Genomic DNA, 23,502 nt, shown 5'->3' with positions numbered 1-23,502 from the left:
ATTAGCCTTGAGCCAGTGATATTCCTTGGCTAAATTTCAAGGACTTTTTCTTTAGTGTGGTTTAATGAATGCTACATTTTTTTTGTTTTCTTCTTACAATACTATTTCTCAAATATCTGAAGAATTAAATCAACCAAAGGAAAAAACCCACAATTATTTTTTTTTTATCCCTTAAAGCACCATCATATTTTATTTTAGTCCCGGCTAGCTGAATGTTTCTTTCTGTTCTACCCTCCTTGCCTATGCCCCCTCCTCCTTTTATATTTACATTATTTTTATATTTACATTACATTTATATTATCCTATTTACACCTGGCACTTTCTGACTCCTCAGAGGAATGAATAAATACTGTTTTCTTAAATTGCTACAAACTATGCATTTACAGTACAGCTTCTCTTTTTAGTGAGCTCACTATAAATCATAAAGCAATTCAGTTTACTCACATCATATGTGGTACTTAGGTTCAGTTTTTATTCCCTGCATTGTCTTGAAGTTTATTGACATTTTAATGGAAAATAGATTTTACATTGGCTTTTCCAGGTTATGAAAAATGATGATTAATTGTAGTCATATAATACAGGTTAATTAAGCCGGAACTGCTATTTGATTAAAGTTTTGATAAACTATCACAGTCTACTAATCCTAAAGCAGATCACTCATTTAGCAGGAAAGGAAATAATGTTGGCAAAGAGATGTTAGAGTGGGGTCTTGTTCTTGCTTAATTAACTCATTTAATAGATTTTAGAATTGAAACTTTTATAGATGATAAGTAATAGGCCGTCAAGATTTTTAATGAGTATAACTGACTACTTCAGGTTCATGTAAAAATAATTATTTCAGGAGGTCCTTATAGGGCATGAGTTAATAGCAAACTGAAATAATGTAATGAGCTTCTCATTAATGATGTCCAGTTGATAACACAAATTGAAAATGAAATTTTATGTTGTACCTGTTGAGTGATGTGACCTCTATTGATTCATTGGCCAGGAAAGAGAGTGTTCAGGAGATGTTGATGACTGGAGATGACACAGCCCGTAAACAGAGATGTCCTCATAAACATGGCAGTGAGATGGTCATTTTAGGTTCTCATCTTTCTTTTTTGGAAAGTATCTCACAGAGCTTGTAACACTTAAAGGTATACTCTGTGTTCAGAATATTCTTTTGCCTCCAATAAAAATAGTCATTTCTCGTCCTTGTTAATTTTAAGCAAAATTACATTATTGAAAGTTCTTTTTCCTCTGTCACTTTAGATGTGATATAGAACACATGAGGAGGAAATAGAGAGAAAAGAAACTGAAGTGATTAAAAAAGAAGCACTTCTTGTGTCCAGTTTTTTTATTATGAAATCGGCATACTCCTTTTGAAAAGATATGATAGGACTAAGATTTATTTTAATTTTCAAAATGTTTAGGCCCAAACACAGGGCACTAAACATGATTTGATCATTCTATAATTTGTGCTTGAGACATTCTTAAAAGCCAGAGTTAACTTGTGTTTATAATTCTAATAGGATTAATTTTTGATTCACAGCAAACGTGTGTTTCAGAAGCGCTGGGTTAAGTTTGATGGAGACAGCATTTCTTACTACAATAATGAAAAGGTAAGTGATGTGGTTTTGGTCATTTGGGACATTTTTTTGTCATTTGGGACAAATGTATGTTGTCATGAAGAAATTCAGAAATAATTACAAATGATTATTCATCTTAAATTAGTTTTCAATTGCAAAGTACTAGGATGTATTTTAAGGTGTACTTGAGATCTTCATGTATTGTTCATCCTCTTGTTTTCTAGAAGGGCTTGTATTTCTGACCTTTTCAGGGAGATATCAGAACTTCTTACTTTATTGAGTGATACTGCTGCATTCTGCAAAACAGAACAGGATCATGCAAAACACATGTAAGAGATCCGGTGTTATTCTGATGGTGGTTGCAAAGTGTCTTGTCATGGGAATGCAGCATGCTGGAGATTTAGAGAGAGAAATTACATGTAGCATGGAAGACCTTGTTAAATCCAAAAACTCCGTACACCTGTTTACTCTTTAATTAAAAATGTGACTTTCCTGTTTGTCTTCTAGGAATAATCACACATTGCTGGACTAGATTATGTTTGAATGTGTCTTTAAAATGAGCATGGTAATGCGATGTCAGTGGCTGTTCTTTGTCTAAGGGCTGAATCTTACTGAAATGTTTGCAGAGTCATGAATTGCTTTGCTTATAGTTCACTTCTGATTTGTTATACAAAAATGGATTTGTAAGTCATGGTTTTCAACAAAATGTGTATTCCTTTTGTGAAACTGAGACTGAAAAAAGACTTGACTTTTTCTTTTTCACAATAGAAATGCCTTTTTTTTGGGGGGGGGGGGGGAAGGGGAGACCTGTCTTTAAACATGTCTTTTTTGAAAAATTGCCTTATTTTTTTTTCTTTCCTTTTTTTTTTTTTTTATTTTTTTTTATTTAATACAATTTAGAGCACTACAAAATTATTAAATTATTTTTACTTTGCTCTGTGATTAGTTAATTTCTCCTCTTGGAAGAAATGAAGAACTTAAACTCAAAAGTAATAGATGATTGTATAATATGTGTGTTTGGTGGAGCTGAGGTTCTATTCATGTTCATTATTTGAAATGCTGGAAAACATTTCTTGTTGAAGATGAACATTAAATTAGGAACAAAATACAATTTCAGTTAAAAGTTCCTGAGTAGTATGCTGGGTGGTGGTATTCAGTAAGAGTCCTATAGATGCTTTATAACATGCACACTCTTAGCTCTATTTTAGCAGATAATGTGGGGTGTAGAACTGAAGTAAGAAGACTGTTTATTTCCTGACGGGCCAGAGAAATTAAAAACAAAAAGTAAAAAAATTATTTACACTGATCTTTACGCCTACTGATAAGGACCACGAAACAATCTGTTTTTACTTGCTTATTTTGCTTCACTCGCAGTAGAAGACGATTTTGTAGATAAAGGGAAGAATAGAATAGCATTTGGATTGCAGTGACAAAAAATGCTACCCCTTTGTGTTATTCATCCTAGGGCTTCAGAGAAGCAGAAAAGCAGAGTTAGTCATTAAGAAAGACTTGAAAAACACAGCGCTGGGATTTGCTTAACACTGTCTGTAGCATAATTAGGGAAAGAAATGCTAATACAGAATTTTAAATCTTGTATCTGCACTGGGGATTTTTAATTTTTTTTGAAGGTCACTGAAAAAGTTACTTGGAGGTCAGTTAGTCTAGTACTTGTTATACATTTGCCTTTCATAGGAGATTCCAGAAATCTTCCCTTCTTCTCAGGGGAGTATTTAGTGTGTCACATGATGCATATAAGGCTACCAACTATTTATTCTCTATTTAAAAGGTCTCTGCGATTGGTTAGACTATCAGGAGCTTGCAAAAGGCTTGGTCTGAAGCTTCTTTGTCTCACTTTTCCTGGAATTTGAGTACAAAACCTCACTCCTATGACTGAAAGACATGCTGGTTGATCTGTGTGTGTATACAGTTTGACCAAATCTGGGTGGCTGATTTGTTAACTTGATGAGTCAAATATGCTAAGAACTTTGTATGTCTGAGAACTGTGAGGCCTGAAGCAAATTCTGGGAACTGAGGATTTGGTGAAACTCTTGAACTATCTTGCAGATAAGAGGAAAGCATAGTTGGCTACCAGTGGTTCTCAGGGCACAGTGGGATTGTGTTGGGAGAGCAGTGGTGTCACTGGGGAACATGAGTTTTTATACAGTGGTCTCTGCTGGATCACTACTCCCACACCGAGTATTCATATTGCCTGGTACATGGATACTAATATGTTCCTGCTGTTGTTTGGATCTTGTTACCTTGACATCATAAGCTACTATTTGCAGACCCATGGAGACTGCATGCAGCTCAGGAGCTGGTTCTGGCAAAAGACAGGTATAGTTCATTGCAAGGCAGCAGGTCCCTCCTTCTAGCTATGTAGCTAGATATATAAATATCTTTATCTATTTAAACAGGGAAGTTGTTTTAACTTATGATCTTAATAGCAAGTTCTGTCTATTCTAATGTGTTTGTCCAAGGATCTTCCTAGACAGACAAGGAATTGTTACACTTTTGGTTTCCCATATCAATTAAAAGTAGTTCTCAAAAGGAAACCCATACTTGAGTATTTTTCTGATTATTACAAGCAGAGAAGGGTAGACTCAGTGAAATTAAACTGTTCAATTTATCCAGAAACATGACCAATATTAAATAGCTCTATTTGTCATTCAAATTAGGAACTTGAGAGAAGTAAGGTTCTCAAGAAGGGGAAGTGTGCTACATGGCTAATGAAGAATGAAAGAAGTGGGGGATGGATAGGGAAGACACAGAGGGTAGTATTTCTAAAAATGTGTACTTAACCCATCTGAACACTTCTGAATGACTTAAACCTTAATTTTCTCTAACCTTGATCTAGTTGTATGTCAACTTCTAATCGATAGAGATCTGTTCTTTACCTTTCATCTAAATATATGAAAAAAATATTTCATTTAGTATAAACAGCAGATAGTTTTTGTTTAAATCTGTGTTGCTGCTCATTCCTTCTATGTTCGTGGTCCTGAGCAAATTGATGTGGTCACAGCAACATCCCGTGTGGTTTTGTCTTAACGGAATGTGGTTAACTCAAGTGAGAGCAAACTGAAGAGGGGAAGGTAGAATTTGAGAATTCTTCTCAGCTACACAATATACACAGTTTTTCTTTCAAATTTCTTTGTACTTTTGGCAGAACTGCAGTGCTCTAACACGTACTTTATAGTAAAGTGAAAAGCTGTAAAGCTTTTTATGTTGAAAGTTTTTATTTAAAAATATCTTAGAGCCCTGAACAAGTATATTACTGATTTAGGAAAAAACCTTGCCTTTTCATGTGGAGAACTTTAAATATTTTCTTTATGTTGCATGTAAACATAACAAAACACAAAATTCACTGCAAAACAGGTGAATCGTTGCTATTCTTGAAACAGGTCATATTTAATGTGTTGTGGAATGAAAGCCAAAGCAGTGCAAAAATGGTGTTTTCCAGGATCTTTTAGCCCAACTCTGAAATAGAACTATCAAGGAGTGACACTGGGCTGTATTTGAAAATAAGTTGACAGCAAAAAAATTTTTTCTTTCCCCACTAGAAAATTATTCTGTTGGAAAATTTTTAGCAGCCTTAAAACTCATGTACACCTCTCAGTAACAGAAGACTGTGAGGTTCTTGGCTGTGTTTGGTTTTGTTTTCTATATTAGATAATTTCCTTAATTTCTTGTTTGGAGTATTTCAAAGAGAGAAATTGTATCTTGATCAACAAGAGCTTTTTAACAGTAGACATTATTTCTTGCACATGAGACAGAAGCTGCAGCAGAAGAAAGATTGAGAAATTATTATGGTTTAAACTGTATTTGAAAATATGTATGCCTTGGAGAACAAAGTTTTAGAAAGGATGATTGTTTAAATAGCAAAACCAAAACTATGCTCAGCTTAAAAGCAGACTGACTTTTTATTTTAAGCAAATAAAATAAAATAGCTGTGACTTCCAGCTGTCTGAATTATTGTCTTACAGTACCAAATACATCCAGTAGATGCCTGCAAACACCGTAATATAATTATATCTGAACACCTTTAGAAATCAAATATGTAACAAGTTTGCTTTGCCATTGTGAAGGAGTGCTAATTAACATAATATCCAACCTTATTAATGAATACGTTAAAATCTCTCTTCTGACAATGAAAATAGATGTGCAATACTAAGATTATTCTGAGTGACAGAGTAGTTGTCTGTAGTTATAGTAACACATTCACTTTAGCTGTATGTCGATGTTTCTATTTATGTGCTAAACTGCATTCACTGACATATTATTACACAGAAGTGAAACATGAGTGTGAATTTGGTAAAAATCAGGTGTATTAAACTTAGTAAACAAAAAAATGATCCTGTGTATCCTTCATGCTTAGCATTCACAGTGGTTCCTTAAGTCCTTGTATAAAGTCTATGATAATAATTTATACTTTAGGAGGAAAGTTACTGCAATACAAATCCTTTTGGGGAGCTGACTCTTGGACTGTTATTGCATCTGGATCATAAATCTTAGTAGCATATCTGAATTGTCTTAGTATAGAAAACCAGTTGATCAAAGCATAGTGGGGACAGGAGCAGCAGCATTAACTCTGGAATCCAGGAATTGTGCAGAAGTATTTATGTCTGCTTGACCTTTCCTTTCCACCTTGCCCCCCAAATATTTTGGTTAATTAGGTTAAAAGACAAGATACTTGGATAAAGTACTTATAGCAATTCCTTTTTCCTATCTTGCTTTTGTATTCAGCTGTCTCTCTCAATTCATAGTTCAAAATTAGCAAATTTTGGGAAAATTTGCTATGATGCCAAATTATGTTTTTGAGGCATTGTTCTTCTGCCTCATGTAGCAGAAAAGTACATACCTGATCAAAGCTAGAAGATTCTTGTTAGTAATGACAGGGCAATGGATTTTTCCAGAGAGTGGTCACCCTCTTTGATTTCAAGCTAGGGATAAAATCAGTGAATTTACTTTCCTTACTGGCTACCCATTGAAGTAGTGGGAAAGGAACAGAAAAATTCTTTGGAATTTTTTGCCTGGAGAAGGCACATTTTTTTCCCTTGTCCGATTCTATTCTACAAGTATAACAATTACATATTTTTTAATTATGGTTCTGTGAGATAGTCCATGTAATTTACTTTGGTGTAAAATTGTAAATTTAGGAGAGTGTGATTGTCGTTTTTTGACCTTGGCTAAGTGCCAGGTATCCACCAAGTCGCTCTATTACTCCCCCCCCATATCTTGCAATATTAGTGCCATAAGAAACTTATGAAGTGGTATCTCAAATATATGCATTCTATCTCGCCATGGGATTTTACAGATGGGCCCAGAACAGTGAAGTCAGTGATGTGTAGGTAGTGAAGTGGTTCAGATACTGATGCAGTTTTATTAATAGTATTGTGAACTTTTAGGAGCAAAACCTGTGTATGCGAACTTCTGAAACGTCATGGCAAATAACATTACCTGAGAGACATTTAATGTTCCATGAGAGTTAGTAACTATTTCTATTGCATTTTTATTATAGGAAGTGTTCTCAAAGGGAATAATACTGCTCTCTGCTATATCAACAGTAAGAGTTCATGGGGAGAATAAATTTGAAGTTGTCACATCCCATAGGACTTTCGTCTTCCGTGTGGATAAGGAAGGTAAGTATAACATATATTGATGAAGTGATTGACAAAAAGACATGTAGTCACTGCTGTTAAATTATGTTTGTGAAATATATCTTGTTACATTACCAGAAATATTTCTGGAATCCAGCTGTTTGGGGCTCATAAAGTGAAACTGGAGATAAGTCTAAGCTTTGTGAGAACATCTGAAATTTTTGGGAATGGCTTCTAAAAATATCAAAATGAGAATGCTTTTTTCCAACTCTTCTGCCTCATCCCCCATCCTTCCAAAAGATGAATTTGTCTGGACATTCCTCAGGTCTCACTAGCAGCTCGTATGGCCTTTGTGCTCTCAGCCATCTGCTCCGAGTCACCACTTGATATAAAATTGACAAAGAGTAACAATGAAGTTGATGGCTTGAATGTGATGCTGTGATAAAAGGAAATCTGTTCTTTTCTGTGTGTATTTACTGCCTTATACGGTATTTTCAGCCATGTATTGATAGAGAATACAAATGTAAATTGTCGTAGGGAAGTTAATATGCCTTCTAATTTAATGCTTTATCAATCTACAGCTGTAATATGTGGAATCAATATCAGTGCATGTATGACTTATTTATGGAAGCAATCAAATAAAATGGAATACCTAGAAAAAAAAGATATGCAATATATATTTACAGCAGTACATGCCAGACCCATTATAGCTAAGGGTCTCTCAGCATTTCCATTATCAAATACTGTTTTTATGGGTTATAGCTTGGTTGTAAACATTCGCTGTAGGCTGTAACCAGAGTGCAGCATCAGTGAACAAATCCTTCTTATCAGGTTTGGTTCAAATAATTTCAGGCATTTTTAGGCTCTTAGCTGAGTTAAAAAGTATGTCTATTTTTATTATTTTGCCTTTCTCTTCCAAATTCCTTTTTAAACTTTCTTTAATAAATTGGAATGTAACCATCTTAGTGCAGTACAATTTGTAGGGCCGTAATTTGCTTTATGGACCATTGCTTTTGAATACTACAAAAACGTTAACAACTTATATGACTTATACAATACATTCAGAGCATCCACTTGTTATACATGAAATTGTATTTTTAGTTAGTATATAAACATCTTTGACCATAGTGGCCTGTCTGTAAATCTGTTCACTTAAGTTTAGAAAATAATTTGGTCCTTACTGTATCCCGAGCTGGATGATATATACATAGTAAACTATGTAAATAACCCTTGCTTGCTTTCTGTTATGTGTGCAGACTGTTACTTGATGATGTTCCTTCTGTGGTTTTGTGGTTTGGAATTGTTCTGGGACTATTCAAAGGGTACTTAACTTGTTTTCAAAGATTTTGAAATAGAGACTTTTATACATATTTTTGTCCTGTGGACCTTATTTATTAACTTTCCTTTCTTTCTGCTGCAGTATCAGAATAAAAGCATACTATGACACATTGACCTGAGCCCATTGGTACCAATGTTGGTCTGCAATCATTGGATCATAGTGCTTGTTTTGTTTCCTTATAGTGCTCTGTTTTTTGTGGGTTTTTTTGGGGGGGTTGTGCGTGTTTTTTGGTTTTTTTTGTTTTTTTTTTTAAATATCAAAAACCCTACTATTTTTGCATTGATCTAGAGGAAGAAACTCTATCTATAATGCTTTGGAAAGTTTAGGGACAAAAAATTAAGTCGTTAAGGGATAGCAAGGAATTAGAGCAGAATCTGCTCAGATGCAGCGAGGTTTTCTTTAATTGGAGTGAAATGCCATTAAAAAGAAAATCTTCTAGAGTAATTCAATGCCCTCAACTGTACTGAAATATTCCAGTGATCTTTTCAAAGTACTTTAAAAGAGTGTATATGAAAACAAAACTTCTAAGAGGAGCACTTGGATCACCTTCCCTGTGCTAGTCTGTCAGGCTGCTATCTTCCTCTTCTTCAAACTGTTTTCTGATGCTTAAATTCGTGTATTTGTTCCTTCTTGTTGCACGTGACACTTATGAAGTAAGCATGATACTGTTTTAACAGTGTCCTTTGCAGTGTTCAGCACTGATGGTGTCAACTTTATATATACGGTGTTATATATGTTAGGCACTTCCTTCCGTGCTCCCCTCCCCCCATCCCCCCCTATATTTTATGACCTGAATCTTTCAGAGCAAAGAGTTGAAATATTCATGATGTTCCAGTCTCATGGGAGAAGTCTAATTCATTCAGAGTATTCAGCATTAAAGTATATTGATCTTAGTCTGGTGAAATACCTGAACATAGTGAATGAGACTGAGTGGAACTTTATTACTTCACCTACTTGTGTTCATGTATTTGTAAGTTGTTAAATTAATAATGCATGCAAAGATATTCAAACTTGCATTTTCTTGATTACTCAGTACCCTTGACAATATCAAACTTAACCACTACACCTTAATGGACTAGATTGTAAATTGCCAAATGTTTTTGCTTAAAAGCATGACCAAGCATAGAATAGCATTGGTGATGGCTTTCCTAAAAAGATGATACTGAGGCTTCCTGGGTTTTGCTTACAAAACTTCTGTAGTTCTTGCCCATTGTTTTAGCTTCCAGAATGCCACCGGTCTACCACCACAGTCTTTAAGCTATTTGGAATTAAACATCTTAGACCTAGTAGTCATGATTTTAAAAATCTTGATCATCAGTTAGTTTAACTTTCAGTTTGTGTGTTGATTGTTGGGAGTTAATCGAATGGCTGACTTTCTTAAGATCTCCACTTATACAGACTCTTATATTGTATTTATTTACACCTCCTCTTCAAGTTTGATGTTCTCTGTGATATGGTATAGCTATACCATCCACCAGCATAGCATAGTAGGAACAACAGGAAAACCAGCATGTAGAGTAGAACGGAGTTGCTGCTTAACCATGTCTATTTTTTTTTCTTGTTTAGAGGAAAGGAACGACTGGGTTAATACAATGCTCAGTGCCTTGAAATTGCAGTCTGATAATAACTCTCAGTCTCGAACTTCTGTTACCCCTGAGAAAAGTGGGTATCTTGAGTTGAAAGGATACAAAGCCAAAATCTTTATTCTACTTCAGGGGAATACCGTGTGGATCTGCAAAAATGAGCAGGTAAATTTTTCATATGCTTTTTGTGAATGAATGCTAATAAACATGGTTTAACTAGTGAGTTGGAAATTGATGGTCTTTCTGAATAGATGCATTTCAATATAAATGCATATGTCTTTTTATGTAGTACTCTATTGCTGCAGTTCTCACAAGGCTTCAAAAGCAGGTGAAGTGTCATTATGTCTATTGTACAATGGAAAATACTAATATATAGTGAGGTGAAGTGGAAAGCCCTAAGTGTCACAACAAGTTAGTGGTAGGGCTGGGATTAATTCACTTTTAAAATGTGTGCCATAAGCACTCTATTAAATCAGAAGGCTTATTTTGTGCACTGGTTTCACTGTCCTATAATACAGTGCTCTGGAAAGTCTGTTATACGGAAATAGATTGTGGTATTTAAGTGATACTTCAGCTAAATGTTCAAAACCAACGTTCGTGTTTTTAAGAACCTAGACTAGCCGGTTTCTGTTGTGCACTGTAATATGTTAAACAAATCCAGTATTAGAAAACATTGAAGTAGGTCTAAACAAATCCAGTATTAGAAAACATTGAAGTAGGTCTATCATTATGATATAGTTAGCTGTTGGAACTCTTTCAGATGCTGTAAGTAGGGGATAAATGGGGATAATTTGGTTTAATGAATGACTGTGAACTAGTGGAAGAAAAATCTATTGCAGGACATTAAGTGGAATGTATTGTTTCTGTGTGAGGAAATCAGTGACCGACAAGTAGCTGGAACCTGGGAGAGCATATGGGGGAGGTGTTGTTACATGCTTGCCTTGTTCTCATTTTCTCTCAAATTTGTGTACAGGCAAACTCCTGTTTCAAATGTGAATGGTCTTTCAGTAAGATACTTGACATTTTGGAGCTGATTTTACTTCCTCTCCTGTTATCCTTTAAAGTGTGAAGTTATTTAGGTAGGCTTGAAGGACCATGTAATGTCCAATGCTAGATCCTGCTATTCTTTCCCAGGGTATGGCAGACTTCCTTTCCTTCCTTTCCTTCCTTTCCTTCCTTTCCTTCCTTTCCTTCCTTTCCTTCCTTTCCTTCCTTTCCTTCCTTTCCTTCCTTTCCTTCCTTTCCTTCCTTTCCTTCCTTTCCTTCCTTTCCTTCCTTTCCTTCCTTTCCTTCCTTTCCTTCCTTTCCTTCCTTTCCTTCCTTTCCTTCCTTTCCTTCCTTGGAGAGAAATTGGTCTTTGTAGTGGAGCACAGTACTCTTTAGCTATACTGAAATAATCAGTATTGATTATTGTGATGAGTAGGTGACCTGCCAGTTAGTTTCTTTAAGTAAAGTTTACAGCTAGAGGTCTTTAAGGAGGAACAAAACCCAAAATGCAGCCCCCCCCCCCCCCCCCCCGTATTTCACTGAGGCTCTTCTACATCATTCTAGTAGAAAGAATTATTTTGACCAACTTACTTTGCAGTCTCTGCCTGTGGGATTACCCATACTGTGCTGCAGTGCTAAATGTTACAGTTCTGTCATGAGCTTTCCAGGTATTTTATCTGTGAGAATCCCTGGAATGCTTTCTCATCCATGAGAGTCCTCTCTTTGTGGATGTTCATTGTAATGAGCCGCTTTTACCTTTAGGATCAATACTGTATTCATCTTACGCCCCTGAATACTTTTGAGTGCTCCCTTATGAGTGTTCTAAGCTTCTTGATTAAGGGGCAAATGTGGTACTTCAATGAGATATACACACCTGTGGAGAAATTTCTCTTCCAGAGTGATATGTCATTTGAAACTAGCTATGTCCCTCTTGAGATTTTCAGTATCAGGCATCCAATTTTTGCTTTCTTCCTTCTTTCTTACTCTACCTTCATATAAGCATTATGTGCACCTTTTTTTTTGCCTCAAGTAGTTCTTCGATCTTTTTGTGTTGATATGGGGCTTTCCCAGCCCTACCCACCATGCTGAGTCAGTTTTTCTGACTGTGTATGTTGATACAAAACCGTTCCAGAGCCATTCACTGTTGAAGGGTTGTTGACTGCTCTGTTACATGTTTTCAGAGTGCAGATTATGACTATCTAGAGTAATCTAAGGCTGCTCCTCACCCCTCAATCCATTTCCTTTCTTATAGATTTTTTAAAAAGTCTTATTTTGTGTGTACGTGTGTTGGTTCTATTGCTTGTGCGGCTGTATGGTAAGTTATATCAGCTCTGCCCTTTCAACATCATTGATTTCAGATTTGCTTTAGTTGATCATGAAAGCACACCTTACACAGCCATTCTACTAGATGTTTTTTCCCTTCTACTACATGGATGCTCTTCAGGGATCACTGACTGCAGTGTGGCAGAAGGCAAACCAAAATCAAACCCTGAAACAGAATGAAGGTTAGACATGCTGCCAGCCTGTCAGCTTCTTCTGTGTGTATGAATATTACAAACAATGGTGCAAAACCAACTTCTTCCCAAAGCTTATTTACTTAAAAATATCCGGTGGTCCTAAGAGGTTTTGTTTTAGATCCTCCATTTGAACAATGTCTCTTTCTTTATGCAATTTCTGGCTACTTGGGAATCAAAATAGTTTCTGTCTTTAAGCTTTCATAGTCTGTAATTCTTCTCTTGGTACCTCTTGTCTTTTATTTTCAAGTTGAAAACGGAGTAATTTTTACTGCAGCACTGAAGAAAAACCCTGTAGTACAGCATTAATCCATTAGAGGGCTCTGTTGTTCTGTAAATCTTTCCTTGTCTCAAGTTTGTGCTTTAGCCAGTAATTACCAGGCAAATATGTCTAGGGATGTCCTCAAATCCTGTTCATATTGGAATTCACATCCATACTAGAACGACTCCTGGAGAGACTTAGAGAGGTTTATTATAACTGCAGTGCTAAAAGACACCTATTTAGACTACTTAAAATGTTGAAATGAGATTGGATCAAGCTGATTCATTGATTTCTATTAAACTTGATAGAGGAGAGTCCACTGTTGCTTTAAAAGATTTTTCTTCATTGTTAAAAGTGGAGAAGATCCTAAGTCAAATGCCAAATCCTAACATAACCACCATGAACTTCGTGAAGTTCAGATTGAGATCAGAACATCATGTCTCAGGCCCATTTTTAGTTTAAAAAGTGATTGGTTTAGCTTGAGCTTCTGGCAGTGATATAGTGCTAGTATGAAACCATCAATTTCTTTGACTCTCCATGTAGTGTGAATTTCTTAAACTTCCTCTCTGGAGCAAAAGTGAAAAATGGATCGTACAGAATCAATTTGTTCAACCTGCAACTTGGTGAAATTCCCATTTCTATTTCAAAATCATTCGTGCTTAAATAAAAACATGTCATCTGATGCTTCATGACAGCTCAAACACTGGCTTGAAATGTCAGTCTGCTGTGATGGTGCCAGTGATAACCTTCCCTCTGTGTGACCGTCAGAAGGGCTCTGCAGATGCTTCCCCGGTCTGCTAGAATATACCCCCTTCGTTATGTTATATTTAAGATTCACTGATATCTAAAGTCAGGGAGGATCTAGGTGTCACAGTGTTTGCCCTAGAATTTGGCTTTGATAAAGAGAATTCAGGATCCTTTTTGTTACTGTTTTGGGTGGTTATGAAATAGATGTATTTACCTGGGATATTTGAGGAAACTTTGCTAAATATAAAGACTGGGAAATAGTATGTATGGCTGTGTGCTATAATTATTTGTGACTTTTTGCCTAATTATCTGTGACTTTTTTTCATCCATGCATGACTCCAAGTTAAAGCTTGAATAGTGATGAGTATTCTCTCAGTTACGTACAAGCAATAGTATCCATTTCTTATCAAAACCCTTTTGTTTCATTTTGGCTCAATGCTCTTACTGATTTCAGAGGGTTTTTTGTTTTGTCGAAGATTGAAATGATTTGCTCTGTAGCAGATGGAAATGTTTATTCATGTTGATTGAACCAGTAAGAGTGCCTAGTAATTTTCATTTCCTCTCTAATGCTAATAGTGCATTTAAAGCAAAACTGGACATCAGAAGATCTATTATAGGAAACTATATTAAACAGGTAGAAGATGGCAAAGGGTATGATAACGTAGAAAACTGACAAGGGGATAGATGGAAGGACAAGTCAAAGATGATGCTTGAGAATGGCATTCTAAAAGAGAGGAATTGATGTGAATGACCATGGAGGGAAGAAGAAGGGATGTGTGCATAAGGGATATGTAAGCGGAAGTGTTGTGTTCTTATCTCTGTTAAGAAACACAGACTTAAAGGTGAGTGTTTTGAGCAACCTGATCTAGTGAAAGATGTCCTTGTCCACACAGGTGGGGGGTTGGACTAGATGATCTTTAAAGGTCCCTTCCAACCCAGACTATTCTATGATTCTGTGAAATACAATGTCAGAGACGATGTGGTTGGGATTCAGGGTCAGACTTAGAAGTTTGTGACTTTCTGGTATATAGTGATGGGAATTTATAATGATCGTCTGCAAGGGAATTATTCCTTAGAAAATATTCTGGTTTTCCCTGGAGAAAATGTAACCCTGATTAATAATAATGAACATGATGGATGAGAAAGAAAAACCCTTAAAAAAATTAAGTAAAGGATCTGTTAAGTACAGTAGAAAGTGTCAAACAATGGAAGATGAACAGAGAAGAGTAGCTAAATTAAGTCCTGAAGTTGAGTAATAATGATTTTGTCATGCTAAAGCAGCATGAGAAATACTTTTTAATGTATTTAGATTCTTTGTTCTATTATCATGGTAATATTTGTGAGTATGAAATGAGTCCAAGGTGATGGCAACAGCAGTATGAAAGAAGAGATGGGGAAAGGAGTTGAATGCAAGTTGAGTCGAAAGCAAAATAGTTGCTTAAAGATTTTCAGATCTAATGAGGAACCCTGAGCAAAGCAACTGGCAGTTTTGGAAAGGAAAAAGGTAGTGGATTAAAGGCAACAAAAGAAAGTGGGAGGAGGAATGGGAAGACCTTTCAGGCAGTTGATAGATGGTAAGTGAGAGGAGAGAGAGATGCCTGGTATGTGCTGGGATGGGCCAGTGGAAGGGGGAATTTATGTGAATGAGAAGAAACAGCGTCATCTGTGTTGCTGTGTTCCCCTGTCCCCTTTGGAGATTTTGTGATGATAAGCTGTTATTTGTAATAATAACTGGGAATCTCTCTAAAGAAAGAGTTCTCTCCTTGATTGCTGGTGAAGACTGTGATCAAACATGTTTACAAACATATGAATGAGCCTGGCCTGGAATGCCTTAAATAGGTGGAGATGTCAGAAAATCGAAAGAACATTTGCCCTCCTTTGTCTGGTTCATTCAGGCTTTACTCTACTTCAGGATGATACAGATCTGTAGCAAGATGCTAAACAAAACCAAAACAACCCAAAGATATACCAAATGTATTGGAGGGAGAAAGATTAATATGAGAAAGTGTTTTAAGATCAAATATACTGATACAGTGGTGACTTGAAGTGAAGGCAAATGATCCCGTCTCTCTTAAATACAGTTGTTTGCATCAAGCTATAACTGGGATGATAGATTAAGGTCATATTGCTGATTTTCCAGCAGTTCCTTGGCAAGAAATTAATTCCAGTTTTCCACACTCAAAACCATGGCAAAAATCTGTTACTGTACATGACATCAGGAACAACTAAACAGGAAATAACTTGAATTGAGTAAGAAAGCTTAAAAACTTTCTTTTTTGCTTGTTGTGCAATGCAAAATGATTACAGGAAATTATACTGAGTGGAGGAAGCATTTGTTGCTGTTCTGACCATCACTTCTTCAGTTTTAAACTAATTGCACCCCTACTCCAAAAAAAGATTTAAAAATGGGTTTAAAATAATATGCTATCAGAGTAAGGTGGTTGAATCAAACATGAAAAATGTGTCAGTGACCACCTTTATGGGGAAGATCTACATTTTACATTCAAAAATAATTTCGTGGGATGTTATTCTAGGCTATTGAATATATTAATAAAGAACATGGAGAAAGGCATAAACAGGAATTATGTCAAAGAAAAATTAAAAAGTTAATCTTAAGCTCTTCTATGAGCCATTAAACTTTGGCTCTATGAGGATTTTTTATTGTTCATTTGTTATTATGCTATTAAGATCTCATTGAGATGTAAGTGCATCTAAAGCAATCATGAAACATGGTAGAAAGCCTAATGCTTCCACAATGATCAGAAGCTTCTTGATTAATTTGATTTGGGTTGGAGGATAGGGAAGGAGGAAGGAAAATGACAAAGTTATCAGCTTCTCGGTAATGCTCAGTGAAGCTTTCTGGATGACTAATATGTATACAGCTAGCTACCTTGATCATTTCAAATTTAACAGTGAAGAAGAGTAGGATTTGTTTGAATATTATGAAGAAAAAAGATTTTTACAGAGTGGCACGGCACATGTAAACAATTAAAGACTGTTTTAGATCTATTTGTCATAAGGTTACAACACTATTCTGTTTTCCTTTGAGTATTGGAATCACTACAAATGTTGCTTGCATGTAAGAACTACTATCTTGGATTCAAATCCCATGGTAAAATAATCTGTTGGATCAAAAGCCCTACATACACAAAGCAGAGCATCATTATGTGTACTTTCCTTTATAATGGTAGACCAGGTCTGCATTTATTTATTTATTTTAAATCTCATGAACAAGTTATTTCTGCATTCAGTCAGCCTATAAGATTGAATAATCAGTGTGTATGCGTATATGTATATATTTACTTAAATAATGGAGTGCTTTCTTTTGTGTGTGCGGCAAGAAGTTTTGAGATGATAAAGAAACTGAAAAAAAAGTTTTTCAAGAATAGTTCTATCTCTCTTCTTTCAGTAGCTCAATATACTGTGGAAGTAAAAGCAGCTATAATGTTATTTTGCACCTAGTGGATTCCTGTTTAATTGTAAACATATCAGTTCTCATAGGAGACATGCTGAAAAACTACTCAGTAGCTTTGGTGTGCTTTTTGTCCTTTAAATTGAGGAAAAAATTCTCCTTTAAAACATTTTTCCTAACCATCTGTTACTTCTATGCACTTGCCATGTTTGGGACAGAGTTAACTTTAAACATGCCAGTGGCAGCACTGCTTACTTTTATTTTTCTCAGTCTGCATCCTTTACTTCTGCTATGCTAATTAGTTTAATACCTGAAATATTAATATTTATGTAAAACTACAAAGCTGGTTAAACAGTGAAGAGCAGAGCATTTCTGAGGCAGTGTAGACAGCATATCCTCACTGCAGTGTTCATTCCACAAATTTAGATAGGTACAAACATATGTTATGATAGTGTATGTGAATTCCATTTCCTAATTAGTTAAAAATACCATGATATTCCGTTACAAATTTTTAATTATTTAGCATATATCTTCTGTTATCGACTTGCTATTTTTTAAATCTGTCAGTTAACTAAATGCAGTTTATTAATTTAATCTTCGATTGGTGTGGCAGAGGTCAGACAAGTAATGTCACAAAAGGATATTATTTTGTTGTGTGTTACCTCTAAAATAAAGACCTAAGTTGTATGGATATTCTTCTGTGAAAGCTAAACTTTAACAGAGAAGTGAGACGATTCTTTTGTCCAGTCTGAAGTAGAAAAGCAATATTCTTGAAGATTTTAGGATTTGCCTAATCTATGGTGAGTATGATCAGATGAACACTGGCAGTCACATTATGATGATTAAAATGTTCTCCTTGGTTGCAATACTAAATAAAATGGATTAGCATGCACCAGCAGGAGAGCAAAGAGTATGCCTGCAATTCATTAATGTGCCTTGTAACTGACACTGTAACTGTCTAGAACCCAAAGCACTTAAAAGCAGGTGATTGATCATAATGCTTTTAGCTTGCAGTAGCTGAACAAGCAGGAAAAGCACAGTGTTCATCATAAAGAAAACTGTTTTGGCATTCATCGGTTTCTTTTGCTACTTCATTACGATTTTCATGGTTGGGTGGTCTCACTTCAACTTCTGTTGGAAATCATCAGAGTAAGGACCATTGGAATTTGTTTAAGATGTCCAGAATTTGTAGTCATCCCCCCCCCCCCCCCCTTTTTTTTTTTCCTTCCTACTCTTTTTCATCCCACACCCTTTTTTGTTACTGTGGTAGTTTGACCTTGGCTAAATGCCAGGTACCCACCAAGTGACTCTATCACTTCTCCCCCTTCCCCCTTTTTCTCTCAACAGGGCAAAATGGGGAAAGAAAATAAGATAGGTAAAAATACCTCACCCAACCCTTGTGGGTAAAACAAAAGCAGTTTTAATATAAGCAAAACAAAACATATGTCCACGTGGGGAAGCAAAAAAAAACCAAACAGATTTATTCTCTCCTTCCTATGAAGAGGTGATGTTGGGCCTTCTCAGGAGCAGGGCTCCCATACGCGTAGTGGTTGCCTCGGAGGACCAAGGGTGACCCCACCCCCTTCCTCCTTTCTTCCAGCTTTATACTGGGATATGGTCTGGAATATCCCTTTGGTCAGTTCGGGTCAGCTGTCCTGGCTGTGTCCCCTCCCAAGATCTTGCCCCCCCCCGTCCCACTGGGGGAAATGTCGGGAAGAGCCTTGGTGCTGTGTAAGCGCTGCTCGGCAGCAGCCACAACACCAGGGTGCTATCAACACCCTGCCAGCTCCCAGCATAAACCACAGCACCGTGAGGGCTGCTGTAGGGGAAAACCAATTCCAGTGCAGCCAGACCCAGTACAGTTACAAATAGTTAATAATAACAGTGGCCACTCACTTGCTCCACTGGAAATGTGAACAGTCTTTGTTGGTGGTGGAGAGAGAGCAGGTTGGATTTGCTGTTGGACTACTAAAATAGTTATGCCATTTGAATTTTCATCAGTTATGTAAAGGGGGTGGTTTAAAATAAGCATTATAAAGATATCCTTAAAATACTGAGAACTTTAATAGCATTGTAGCTTAAGTGACATTTTAATCTTTTGAACCTTAATTGTTTTTCGCTTGTGCTGGTTTCTTTATGTTGATTGGAGTGGTATGGCATTGTTCACATAACAAAGCTTTATTTTCTTTACTCCACTATCTTGTATCTACAAACTTTATTCTAAATAAATGTAACTATCCTTACAGCAAAAGCAAGGGAATTTATGATTTACAGCATAGTAAGTATTCGGGGAATACCCCAGTGTGCTCTCTCAGCAGTAATTTCTGTCCATGGTTAATAAATTGCTAGGCCAACAATTTTGAACTTAATCAACTCAAACTGAATTATTGCCTCATGAAACACTTCAATGCCATTGTTATTAAATTAAATTATCTCTCTTAAATATTTTATATGCAAAATAATATCGTGTTAGAGGTAGCAATTTTTAAAACTCATTCATTAAAAATCAATATCTAATAGATATTTCCAGGGAACTTCGCTCAAGAGTTATTTCCATCTCAGCACATGGGTCAGACCTCCCCCTCCACCCCCTAGATCCACCAGAATGATTGATTGATGGATATCTAACTCTTTTAAAAAAACAGCTGAAAAATATTACATGCCCTGAATTGTAACAAAGATCAAGCTTTGTTACCTTCCCTTAAGGTGAAATGTTGCCAAAAAGTTGGCCGTGGGCAGCTGGGGGATCATGTGAACAGGCCTGGACAGTGGTTGAGAAGGAAAATATATTCAGCTTAATGACAAAAGATAGAAAGCAATGATTCAGGAAATAAAAGGTGGAAATAATCTTGTTTGTATTTTAAGTGATGCCTAGTGACATTAGTATGTTTTGAACATTTCAGGCAACTTTTACTTGGTTGGGTGTTTATTTTAATCTCTTGGGGATCTTTATGTTGTATTGCTGCAGTATTTCCAATAAAAGTTGCTTCAGAAAAGAAAAATGTTAAGCCAAAGAATGTAATGACTGACAAGTGTGCTTTACTCATGGAGATAAACACTTCAGTTACTGACTTTGCTAATTCTTTGGGGTATTCTGAGATCTAATATTTAACTGACTATTACAGCTCCTGTCCATTTCTTTGTTTAAGGTGAGTTAGGCTAATAAAAAAAAAGATAAAAAATTATTCCGTCCATTGGATATGACTCCATTCTGATTATGGCAAAAATATTGTCTCAGTCTTGTACCATCCAATGTTTTCAAATTGTACAGGTTTCTGTACTCCGCATCTAGGCAGAGAGCAGTCTATATCCATTATACTGCCTTTGTCCGTGTTTATACGTGTCTACGGTCTAAGTTCAGTATGCAGAGCTGTGTTAGAGGTACGTGAGTGAGGTTTGAAAAAGGTCTTGAAGCAGTGCGGCTGCATTGGTATAATTAATATGGCTTTATATACTGCTTCCTGTTTCACAATCAGCCTGTCTGGCACTTGTTTGAGAGGCTCTGCAGGACACTGTGTGATCATGAGAGGTGTGATGTTTTTTCCAGCCGAGGGCTGTAATTCCTTGCCATGGGGTCATAAAGAAGTTCAAAGGCAGATAAAATGACAGCAGTCAGCAACAGCAGCTCAGTTCCTGCAACACAGGAGTAATTGCAGCCCATTATTACAATTGACTCTCGCTTCTCTCCCCTGAAGGAACTGAGCAGCTGCCAATTTACTGGGCTGCAAGAAAACTGATGAGCCAGGAGATGGGGGTCATAACGAAAGTTGAGAAACTGATCAAGGCAAAATTCATTAGTCCTGAGTAGCCATAAGAGAAGAGAAGGAGACAGTGCTGACTGGTCATCACTGATGCCCAGGTGGGAGATGGATTCTGACTTTCAGGTTGGTTTGTTTCACCTTGCACTTCTTTTTTCTCAAAGAGAAGCAAGGACAGTTCTAACATCTTTTGTTTTATTTAAAACAAACCAACTACACAGCAGAAGTACCATTTTGCCATTTTTATGTGGCTTATCTAGAAAGGATTTATTTCACCCTGAATAAATACATCAGCTGTTTCTCTGTGTGTTTTCTGTGTGCTCTGTAATCATTCCTGTGATCAGGTATTTACAGGTTTCTCACTTTCCTTCTACAGCTAAAAAAGGATGATATACAACTTGCTTCATATTTTCTGTTCTACTTAATGACAGCATGCAATTGGTAAAACTTAGACGCCTGATTTGATAATGATCCTAGGGACCTGCACCGGCTTACGGTAAATGTGTACAATTAGCAGTTTAGGTGTGAAACTCGTGTGTCTTTATTGGTGTTCTCAGGAATAAATTCTAATGTTGAAATAAAAGGGTTACATCTAGACACAGCTCTGTTTCAGAGGCTCTGTTTTTTCATCCTTCTCTCACTGATGAGGCATGGAATGTCAGAAACATATCTAAATATATGTAGGTGAAGCTGTACTGGAATTTTACAGGGAGAAGAAAAAATAAAGGTTAATAGAGTGCAGTATGGGTACAAAACCAGAAGATGTTATCTCATTACAGTTCTGCATGATTCTGTGGCGCTGGCTGTTCAAGTCTTCTAATTGTGCAGGTCTCTCATCCGCAGGCCTAAATTCCATTCTCCTACACTGCGTGAAGATGTATTTTAAAATTAACTTTAAGAGGCCTGCACAGATTTTGTTCTAGCTGCTTGTCCTTCTAAATGAAAAAGTTAAAGACTCATTTTCAGTATATACAGGGCAGTTTAAGGAAAGCTGTTGCTTGTAGGATCTAAACACAGACACCTGGGGTGAATCTCCAGCTCTGTGACTGTTGGTTGGAGCTTTGCCATTAATGTCAGAATTGGCAGTTTTTCATTTTAGCCCAGTATTTTGCTTCATTCCTGAATTCTTGTTCGTCCTAGTTTCTTAAATGGCATGCACATGCTGGGAAAATACACCTTCTTCTAACTTCAGTGTGTTTGCAGATTGCAGCTGCCTAGTCTTGCTAATATAGAAGGATTTTTGGGAAGATTTTCTGTTCTCAAAAATCATTGTAGCATGTTTCAAGCCTCCTCACCCACAGTTCATACAAAATGCTGCTGCTGGGTTTCTGAATATCCTGAAATGGAGCGATTTTATAATTCTAATCCTAGCTCTGTTTTACTGTTTGTGAGATTCTCTTTTACAGAGTTTTCTTGATCAAGCCTTTGCAATTTTGATACAACTTCTGTATGATGAGATGTACCTGCATAGCTTCAGTTATGAGCCAGAACAGCTTTTTCAGAGCTGTGCTTCATCATGACGTGAATTGGGTTCAGTTTGCTGGTGTCTAGGTCAGGATGTTGCCTGTAAATCACTGCTTCTCTTTTTTTTGTCACTTTCTGTGAACAAATTGCCACTGTAGGTGCTCTTCTTTACTAATCTCTGATTTGTAAGGTATCTTGGCTTATCTGAACATAGTAATATGTGTATGTTTCAAAATAATTTTTATTCTTTATTATTGCATGATTTTAAAGGCTCTTCTAATAGATTGTTGAGGAAACAAATTTTTAAACTTGCAAAACGTAAAAGTTAAGCTTCTATTTGCTGCATTACTCTGAGTTTATTAATGGTTTTAGAATAACAGTTTAAGCAGTGATCAAGGCCTGTTGCCCCACCCCAAGAATGTGGTCAGAAACAGAGTTAACATTGCTGTTGGCAAGTTCTGATTTTTCAATCTCTCACTAAAATCAGATGAGCAAGATTTATTTCTTCCTTGTGTAAGGAGATGGATGGGAGTGAGAGGTCTGAGAAGTTAAAGGAATGTGGGAGACAGGTGGAATCATTGTGCTACAAGGGAGCCACGTGTCCGTAGCTTATTCTGGGTCCTGCAAAACCTTCCTGTATTGTTCATTGTGTGGCAGTGTGATGCTCAGTGAAACAAACAAGATAAATGTAGAAATGATAAATTGAGATAATTTATTAAAGATCATGTAATTTTCAGTGTTCTTTCTACCAAGTAGTCGTCTTGTTAGTAACACAATATGAAAGTTATTTGAAAGGAGTAGGTAGTGGGTTTTTTTTCAGATTTTTGTTTTGTTTTGTTTTGTTTTTTAACTTCTAACTTGTCTTAATATTTTTATTTAGAGTATGGTTGCTCAGTATTTGTACAAACAATTTGTGTTTTTCTGTTGGATGTTAGCCTTTCCTTCTCATTAGCCAAAAATAATTTCATTGCAAGATTGCATTTACTTGATTTTTGCATAAGGCACTTCTAGCTCATAATTTTTGAGTTTTGGAAGACTAATATTCATAAAAATTTAGACTGTTATGTTAATTAAGACAAAGGCATTTTGGTTCAGTAAGGCTATATTCATTCTAGACACAGTCCTGAAACATGAGTATAGTGCAGATGTTTTAGAGCTGGACCCTTGTTTTATTTTTGACTGTCATAAAAATATTTGAATAGCTTCTCTGTCATTATATGGGGTTATTCTTTATTTCAGTTGTGAATGCCTTTGATTAAGTTGTCTCTAGCTGT

At 36.2% G+C, this 23,502-nt stretch overlaps 1 protein-coding gene across 1 annotated transcript in view; it reads left to right on the top strand.

Moving 5' to 3' along the window:
* ARAP2 (ArfGAP with RhoGAP domain, ankyrin repeat and PH domain 2) overlaps positions 1 to 23,502 on the top strand; it is a 134,883-nt gene that overhangs the window by 17,035 nt on the left and 94,346 nt on the right. Inside the window, exons 6-8 of the mRNA XM_074903800.1 lie at positions 1,532 to 1,601; positions 7,084 to 7,204; positions 10,068 to 10,249. Of these exons, the coding sequence (XP_074759901.1) occupies positions 1,532 to 1,601; positions 7,084 to 7,204; positions 10,068 to 10,249 (373 nt within the window). The remainder of the gene's footprint in view (positions 1 to 1,531; positions 1,602 to 7,083; positions 7,205 to 10,067; positions 10,250 to 23,502) is intronic.

The sequence above is a fragment of the Athene noctua genome, chromosome 4 (genome assembly GCF_965140245.1).
Source record: "Athene noctua chromosome 4, bAthNoc1.hap1.1, whole genome shotgun sequence".
NCBI lineage: Eukaryota > Metazoa > Chordata > Aves > Strigiformes > Strigidae > Athene > Athene noctua.
Note: the sequence above shows the minus strand (reverse complement) of the source record. Positions and strands in the feature narration are given on the sequence as shown.